General features: G+C 40.4%; 1 protein-coding gene and 1 pseudogene across 1 annotated transcript; both read left to right on the top strand.

Moving 5' to 3' along the window:
- The first annotated feature begins 657 nt into the window (after window positions 1-657).
- Window positions 658-1,593, top strand: LOC102285177 (olfactory receptor 4D1-like). Its single transcript, XM_070388893.1, has one exon. It carries the CDS (start codon window positions 658-660, stop codon window positions 1,591-1,593), a length of 936 nt encoding a protein of 311 aa, XP_070244994.1.
- A 6,266-nt stretch (window positions 1,594-7,859) lies between these two features.
- Window positions 7,860-8,785, top strand: LOC102285447 (olfactory receptor 4D2-like; annotated as a pseudogene).
- Window positions 8,786-9,577: the final 792 nt, after the last annotated feature.

The raw sequence follows: 9,577 nt of genomic DNA, 5'->3' as shown, positions 1-9,577 counted from the left end.
CACATTCTGATGTGTTCATTGTTGCATGAAAAATGATTGATGCCATAACCATTATTTCTATTAGCTGTAAATGGAAAGTAACCTTCAAAGTGCATAAAACATAAGAAATTTTTTAAAAGGAAAAATGACTAGCATAAAAATGTAGTCGAGGCTGCTGTGGACTGGGAGACTGCACAGAAGAGAGTGATTAACATTTATTATTCCAAATACTGTTTATGAAATTTATGTTATTTTATTTAATGCCTTAGCCAAATTCTATAAAGAAAATGTATTTCTTTCAGATGTGGAAACTGAGACTCAGATTGAGTAATTTACTCAAGTCCAAATCTCAAGGAAATAGCTCTGAAATATGATTTTGGTTCTATTGAACTCTAAGTGTCTTCCCACCACGAGATTACACTGAATCTTGGAAAGGCAAATGGCTTGTGTCTTTGGATGGCTTTAAGATAACTCACATATGTGTATCCCAGCAAAAACTAGTAAACTGTTTGAGACAAAGTCATTCAATCAGCACTTGGTATTGTCATCTGTACATAAGAATGTCCATTACATTGACTTGGACAATTGAATTGAGCCCTTGAGCACTAAGAGGACAAGCAACAACTTCATGCCTGTCTGTCTCTGGTGTATTTTCCTTAGGTGTGTGGAGAAGACACCATGGATTCAGGGAACCTCACATGGGTATCAGAATTTGTCTTCCTAGGGTTCTCACAGTATCAGGAGCTCCAGCTTTTCTTGTTTCTGGTTTTCCTGCTTGTCTACACCACCACTGTCATGGGAAACCTCCTCATCATGGTGACAGTGACCTCTGATTCCAGGCTCCACACACCCATGTATTTCCTGCTGAGAAATATGGCTGTTATAGATGTCTGCTTCTCCTCAGTCACTGCCCCGAAGATGCTAGTGGACATCCTTGCTGAGAAGAAGACCATCTCCTACCAGGGCTGCATGGCCCAGATCTTCTTCTTCCACTTTCTGGGAGGTGGGACTGTCTTCTTCCTCTCAGTGATGGCCTATGATCGCTACATAGCTATCTCCCGGCCCCTCCACTACGTCACCATCATGAACACTCGAGTGTGTGTGGGGCTGGTGGTGGCTGCCTGGGTAGGGGGCTTGGTCCACTCCATTGTCCAGCTGATTCTGATGCTCCCATTGCCTTTCTGTGGACCCAACATCCTAGATAACTTCTACTGTGACATTCCACAAGTACTGAGGCTTGCCTGCAGAGACACCTCCCTCCTGGAGTTCCTTATGATCTCCAACAGTGGGATGCTGGTCCTCATCTGGTTCCTCCTCCTTCTGATCTCTTACACAGTCATTCTGGTGATGTTGAGGTCCCACTCTGGGCAGGCGAGGAGGAAGGCAGCTTCCACCTGCACCACTCACATCATTGTCGTGTCTATGGTCTTCATTCCCTGTATCTATATTTATGCCCGGCCCTTTACCTCTTTTCCCATGGACAAAGCTGTGTCCATCAGCCAAACGGTTATCACCCCCATGCTCAACCCAATGATCTACACCTTGAGGAACCAGGAGATGCAGGCAGCAGTGAAGAGATTAGGCAAGCGCCTAGTGATTTCCAGGAGGGAGTGAACTTAAAATAGGTTGATTTTAAATGACAAATCTTCTCACTGAACCTTTGTTTTCCATGTGGGATGTGGAGGAAAGTCTTTATGGAGTGTGACAGTTGAAATTAAACCAATATTTCTACGGACATTTTCCTGTGTCAGCTATTTTGTTAGTTACTTTCAGACTTCTCTCTCATTCTTACAAAACTGACAGAAGGTATGGTAGTATTATACAGTTTTACAAATGGGAAAACTCAGAGAGAAAAGACTTGCTCAGTGATGAACAGCAAGTGAGGGGCAGAGCTTGGTCAGAAGATGGTTCCTCTGACTCCAGGTTTTGAGGCAGGAGATATGGGTGGGATTTGAAACTCAGAGTATCTCACCATCACAAGGGAAAACTTAGAGAGTTCCTCTTCTATGAGTGAATATCTCTGACGAATGGTCAACGTTTCTATGTCAAATCTGGAACAATTACATTTGTTCTCCTCCCTGCTCTCTGCCTCATTCTCCATTGTGGTATTTTGGAAATGATATCATTTGTTAAGTTTCTAAATATTTTCCATCATCAAAGTACATATTTACCTGCACTTTGGATTGGGTCTTTCTTGACCAAATACTTCTTGGATATTCTGCAGGATATTCTACTTTAGTGACCAAATCTTTATATACTTTGGATGATATGGCTACAAGGACAATGTTGTGGGTGGTTGGGGAACCCAGGTTAGAGAGGCCAGGGACCTTGTCCTGCTTCCTGAGGGAGTCCAGTAGTTTCTCCCGAAGGATATACTCTTGTCTCCTCGGGTCACTCTCCTTGTTGTATGGGTGATGTGTGGGCACTGGCTGGGAAACTGGTCCTGCAGATAAAGGATCTCTAAGAAGACGGATGACCTGAAGACTCTTTTCCATTCTGGGCTGAAGGAAGGTGTGAAACTAGGATTTTCTCACCTGCATATAGAGCAGCTGTAAGAAGCATCCAGAAACTTGTTGGAGAGTGTGGAGAATAAACAAGTGATATGAACTCCATGCTAGTCAGTCTAAAGTCTGAGGATAACCTCAAGTGTAATGCAGAGGATACAAGGCATTCAAAACCAATTCCTCAAGTGGCAAGTGAAAACCAGGCTTTAACCAGTAAGTTACACTTGGTCTTGTAACATATAGCGTATGTGAGACACCATGGATTCCTGACTAGCCATCAGTTCCCAGGTGACAGAGATACTGATAAGAAAGATAGATGGAGCCTATGTTTTAGAACTTGGTGTGACCCACTGAGAGGGAGTTTCATGCACATATGTAAGCATGTCTTTGAACCATGAATTAACCCACAATGCATGTTAGGCAGCTTCTAAGAGTCTGAGTTGTTTGTTTGTTTTTTTTTAATAGTCAAAACTATTTTATTTATCCAAAAGGAAACAAGAAAAAAGATCCAAAAAAATTGAAACATGTATATTATCATATGTGGAACAGATCGCCAGTCCAGGTTCGATGCATGAGACAGGGTGCTCAGGGATGGTGCACTGAGATGACCCTGAGGGATGGGATGGGGAGGGAGGTGGGAGGGGGTTCAGGATGGGGAACTGTAGAAATTATAGAGATTATTTTATTTTAAAAAAATAAACTTAAAATCTGTAGAACTAATAGAAAACAAAAACTAAGATGATAAATATAAACATGTATATCAGTAATTACATTAAATTTATTCAGACTAAATGTCCCAGTTAAAACAACAAAGATTGTTATATTGAATAAAAATTTAAAATCTTATTTTATGCAGCTTACAAGACAAAACTTACATGTAATTTAATAGAGTGAAATAATATTATACATAGCATTCAAACACTAACTAAAAAAAAAGCTCCCTGGGACAACCCAGAGGGATGGGGTGGGGAGGGAGTTGGGAGGGAGGGTTCAGGATGGGGGGGAAACATGTCCACCCATGGCTGATTCATGTCGATGTATGGCAAAAAACCACCACAATATTGTAAAGTAATTATTCATCAATTAAAATTAATTAATTTAAAAAACCACAAAATAGCCAATGCAGATAGACTAATATTAGAAAAGTAGATCTGTTAAAATAATAAAGAGGGATAATTCATAATATTAGATGAGAAATACACTGAGAAGATAGAATAATTCTAAATTTGTGTGTACCTAAAACATCACCTGTGAATATATAAAGCCAATATCAGCATCACTAAATGTAGAATTTTTTTTTTAATCCCAGAAGCATAGTTGTAGATATTAATATACATCTAAGATTCTGAGTTTTAAGCTGTGAGCCCTTGACAGTCATTAAAAGATTACAATGAGCAAGCAAGGTGATCAGATACCAGGTTAGAAAGGTCTTTATGACCTTTGTGACATAGAAGATGGAGTGAAGTGGATGCAGATGGAAGCGGAAGGATGAGGCTAAAATGACCCCTATTGGATAACAGATTGCAGGAGTCAGGTAAGGGGCTGGAAAGGCAGGGGAGTGAGGAGGCCACTTAACCCTCACTTGTCACCTCTATCTCTTACCCTCCGTGTCCTCCTTCATCTTTATTCCCAGTCCTCCCCTCCCCTCCATCTTTACATTCCCCTTCCTTCCTCTCCCTTCCTCTCCCTTCCTATTAATCTCCCCTCTTTATTGCTTTGTCTATTTTATTTCTCTTATATCAACATCTTCCTTTCTCTTCTATCCTTATATTCAGTAACATCTTCTAAAATTCTAGTTTCACTAAGATGAGTTCTTCCATTCCCCCTCATACAAGATCCATCACCCCTTTTTTAACCCAGACAATCTCTCTCCCCCATCTCATGTTGCAGCACACACACCACATATTCTGTTACTTCACCCAGTAAGGGACCATCTACACCAGTGAAGGAAGGCATTCCCTATAGATATTCACCCACATGGCAGTCAAAAGATTTTTATTTTATTTTATTTTTTAACTTTAAAATATTGTATTGGTTTTGCCATATATCAAAATGAATCCACCACAGGTATACATGTGTTCCCCAACCTGAACCCTCCTCCCTCCTCCCTCACCATACCATCCTTCTGGGTCGTCCCAGTGCACTAGCCCCAAGCATCCAGTATCGTGCATCGAACCTGGACTGGCAACTTGTTTCATATATGATATTATACATGTTTCAATGCCATTCTCCCAAATCATCCCACCCTCTCCCTCTCCCACAGAGTCCAAAAGACTGTTCTATATATCAGTGTCTCTTTTGCTGTCTCATATACAGGGTTATTATTACCATCTTTCTAAATTCGATATATATGTGTTAGTATACTGTATTGGTGTTTTTCTTTCTGGCTTACTTCACTCTGTATAATAGGCTCCAGTTTCATCCACCTCATTAGAACTGATTCAAATGTATTCTTTTTAATGGCTGAGTAATACTCCACTGTGTATATGTACCACAACTTTCTTATCCATTCATCTGCTGATGGGCATCTAGGTTGCTTCCATGTCCTGGCTATTATACACAGTGCTGCAATGAACATTGGGATACACGTGTCTCTTTCAATTCTGGTTTCCTCAGTGTGTATGCCCAGCAGTGGGATTGCTGGATCATAAGGCAGTTCTATTTCTAGTTTTTAAAGGAATCTCCACACTGTTCTCCATAGTGGCTGTACTAGTTTGCATTCCCACCAACAGTGTAAGAGGGTTCCCTTTTCTCCACACCCTCTCCAGCGTTTATTCCTTGTAGACTTTTGGATCGCAGCCATTCTGACTGGCATGAAATGGAACCTCATAGTGGTTTTGATGTGCATTTCTCTGATAATGAGTGATGCTGAGCATCTTTTCATGTGTTTGTTAGCCATCTGTATGTCTTCTTTGAAGAAATGTCTATTTAGTTCTTTGGCCCATTTTTTGATTGGGTCATTTATTTTTCTGGAATTGAGATGTAGGAGTTGCTTGTATATTTTTGAGATTAGTTGTTTGTCAGTTGCTTCATTTGCTATTATTTTCTCCCATTCTGAAGGCTGTCTTTTCACCTTGCTTATAGTTTCTTTTGTTGTGCAGAAGTTTTTAAGTTTAAATAGGTCCCATTTGTTTATTTTTGCTTTTATTTCCAATATTCTGGGAGGTGGGTCATAGAGGATCCTGCTGTGATGTATGTCAGAGAGTGTTTTGCCTATGTTCTCCTCTAGGAGTTTTATAGTATCTGGTCTTACGCTTAGATCTTTAAACCATTTTGAGTTTATTTTTGTGTATGGTGTTAGAAAGTGTTCTAGTTTCATTCTTTTAAAAGTGGTTGACCAGTTTTCCCAGCACCACTTGTTAAAGAGATTGTCTTTAATCCATTGTATATTCTTGCCTCCTTTGTCAAAGATAAGGTGTCCATAGGTGTGTGGATTTATCTCTGGGCTTTCTATTTTGTTCCATTGATCTATATTTCTGTCTTTGTGCCAGTACCATACTGTCTTGATGACTGTGGCTTTGTAGTAGAGCCTGAAGTCAGGCAGGTTGATTCCTCCAGTTCCATTCTTCTTTCTCAACATTGCTTTGGCTATTCGAGGTTTTTTGTATTTCCATACAAATTGTGAAATTATTTGTTCTAGCTCTGTGAAAAATACCGTTGGTAGCTTGAGAGGGATTGCATTGAATCTATAAATTGCTTTGGGTAGTATACTCATTTTCACTATATTGATTCTTCCAATCCATGAGCATGGTATATTTCTCCATCTGTTAGTGTCCTCTTTGATTTCTTTCACCAGTGTTTTATAGTTTTCTATATATAGGTCTTTAGTTTCTTTAGGTAGATATATTCCTAAGTATTTTATTCTTTTCGTTGCAATGGTGAATGGAATTGTTTCCTTAATTTCTCTTTCTGTTTTCTCATTATTAGTGTATAGGAATGCAAGGGATTTCCCTGTGTTGATTTTATATCCTACAACTTTGCTATATTCATTGATTAGTTCTAGTAATTTTCTGGTGGAGTCTTTAGGGTTTTCTATGTAGAGGATCATGTCATCTGCAAACAGTGAGAGTTTTACTTCTTCTTTTCCAATTTGGATTCCTTTTATTTCTTTTTCTGCTCTGATTGCTGTGGCCCAAACTTCCAAAACTATGTTGAATAGGAATGGTGAAAGTGGGCACCCTTGTCTTGTTCCTGACTTTAGAGGAAATGCTTTCAATTTTTCACCATTGAGGATAATGTTTGCTGTGGGTTTGTCATATATAGCTTTTATTATGTTGAGGTATGTTCCTTCTATTCCTGCTTTCTGGAGAGTTTTTATCATAAATGGATGTTGAATTTTGTCAAAGGCTTTCTCTGCATCTATTGAGATAATCATATGGTTTTCATCTTTCCGTTTGTTAATGTGGTGTATTACATTGATTGATTTGCGGATATCAGTCAAAAGATTTTGAGTATTGACTATCAGAAAAGATGGGTACTGTAGGGCACAAATAAATGATAAGATGCATATTTATCCCTCTGCAAACGTTTAGTTGAATTATGGATGGAAAATACAGAAACACAAAAAGTTCCTTAACATTATGATGTGGTAACTGTTGCATAAAAAATTTTGGTACAAAATATATTAGATTTTCAAGGAAGGGAGGAGGGTTTAAAGTAGGAGACTACACAGAGGAAAGTGTTTGCCGTTTATTATTCCAGACACTCTTGTAGGGACCTTGTGTGTTATTTTATTTAATCCTCTAGACAATTCTATAAAGAAAGTCATTTTTATTCCTACCATACAAATGTGGAAACTTAGAGAGGTTAAGTAATTTCTCCAGGGTCAAATATCAAGGAAATAGAAATTTAACTGCAGGTCTGTTGAACTCCAAGTGTCTTACCACCAGTAGATAGCACTGAATCTTTGAAAGGCAGGTCGCATGTGTCTCTGGATAGCATTAAGCTATCTTGTGAATATATACTTGTGTTTGTGTTCAGCTGCTCAGTCATGTCTGACTGTTTTTGACCTCATGGACTGTGGCCTGCCAGGCTCCTCTGTCTATGGGACTTTTCAGGCAAAAATACTGGAGTGGATGGCCATTTCCTCCTCCTGGGGATCTTCCCAACACAGGGATTGAACCTACCTCTCCTGTGTCTCCTGCAATGACAGGCAGATTCTTTACCACTGAGCCTCCTGGGAAGCCCCTGATGAATATATATTTCAGAACCAACTAGTGAACTCTCCAGAGACAAGACCATTAAGTCAGCCCCAGGTATTATTATCTGCACATGAAAATCCATCATCGAGACCTGGACACTCAATTTGAGTGAGCCCCTGAGCAATAAGGCATCACTCTCCTGGTGTGTTTTCTTTAGATGTATGGAGAAGATACCATGGAATCAGGGAATCTCTCATGTAAATCAGAATTTATCCTGGAGCTCTCCCAGACTCAGGAGCTCCAGCTCTTCCTGTTTCTGGTGTTCCTGTTGGTCTGCACCACCACTGTCATGGGAAACCACCTCACCATGTTCACAGTGACGTCTGATTCCAGGCTCCACACACCCATGTATTTTCTGCTGTGAAACTGGGCAGTCATAGATGTCTGTTTCTCCTCAGTCCCTGCCCCAAAGATGCTGGTGGACTTCCTCGCTGAGAAGAAGACCATCTCCTATTAGGGCTATGAGGCTCAGGTCTTTTTCTCCACTTTCTGGGAGGTATCATGACCTTCTTCTCTATGAAGGTCTATGACCATTACCTAGCCATCTCCCGGCCCCTCTACTATGTCACCATCATGAGCATTCAGCTCTGTGTGGGGTTGGTGGCGACAGCCTGGATGGTAGGTTTTGTTCATTCCATCTCCCAACTGGTCCTGATGCTCCCCCTGCCTTTTTGTGGCCCCAATGTCCTAGATAACTTCTACTGTGATGTTCCACAGGTACAGAGACTCGCCTGCACTGACACTTCTGTCTTGGAGTTCCTCATGATCTGCAACAGTGGGATGCTGATGTCATCTGTTTCCTCCTCCTCCTGGTCTCCTACTCAGTCATCCTGGTGATGCTGAGGTCCCACTCAGGGCAGGCAAGGAGGAAGGCAGCTTCCACCTGTACCACCCCTGTTCTCCTGGTGTCTGTGGTCTTCATTCCAAGCATCTACCTCTATTCCAGGCCCTTCTCTTCCTTCTCCATGGTCCAGTCTGTATCCAGCAGCCACATGGTCAAGAACCCCAAGCTTGCCCATGATCTGCACCCTGATGGACCAGGAGATGCAGGCAGCACTGAAGAGATTGCACTCACATCAGTTGGATTGTAAAAGGGAATGACAGTGGGTAGATCACTTTGGCCTTGTCTTCCACTTGTAAAGTGGAGACAGAGCTGCTGTGTCTGCCCTCTTCATATCTCCTGGATGTGTTGTGATGGTCCTCATAGAAGTAAATGCACAGTGAACATAAGCAACATATTCAGATTTTTAGGAAAATGGATAGTATCCTTATTTTTGTTTCTGATGGTTGTTTGAACACTCCTATAATGAGAGAATGTGTTGTCACAGAAACATTCTGGAAAGCCCCACCCTCCTTTCTGCCTTCTTGGTGGACTGTTTCTTCTTAGGATGACAGAATTTCCCCAGAAGAGCAGTTCTGTTTTTTGTATTTTGACCCCTTTACCTAGTACCCCATTTAAGCATGAGTCTGGGTTGTTGGAAACTGCCCAGCACTCTGAGTCTTAAGCCTTCAATCGAAGACCCTAACCCATCACTTACCAAAGGATGACCTTGAATGAGATACCTGAGGTCTCTTAGCCTCGTAACATTTTCCTCAACACACTTGCTAGAATTAATATCTGACCCAAACTACTGTGAGAAAACATTGTACCATATATTTTATTTAATTTGAAAACTTTAAATTATATAAATGTTTTCTCTATATTTTAATACAGTATAAGTAATTATAACAAGTGAAAGATTATGTATAAAATGCTTCTAAGGTATAAAACACTATATTATATTATATGAACACTCATGAATATGCTACAGTTCAAGAACCAGCCTGTACTAATAACTTATACCTGGCTATAGGTGCTTTCCATCACATCACTTCTTCGGAGATGAAACCACA

This window comes from Bos mutus, chromosome 19, assembly GCF_027580195.1.
Source record: "Bos mutus isolate GX-2022 chromosome 19, NWIPB_WYAK_1.1, whole genome shotgun sequence".
NCBI classification, from domain to species: Eukaryota; Metazoa; Chordata; class Mammalia; order Artiodactyla; family Bovidae; genus Bos; species Bos mutus.
Note: the sequence above shows the minus strand (reverse complement) of the source record. Positions and strands in the feature narration are given on the sequence as shown.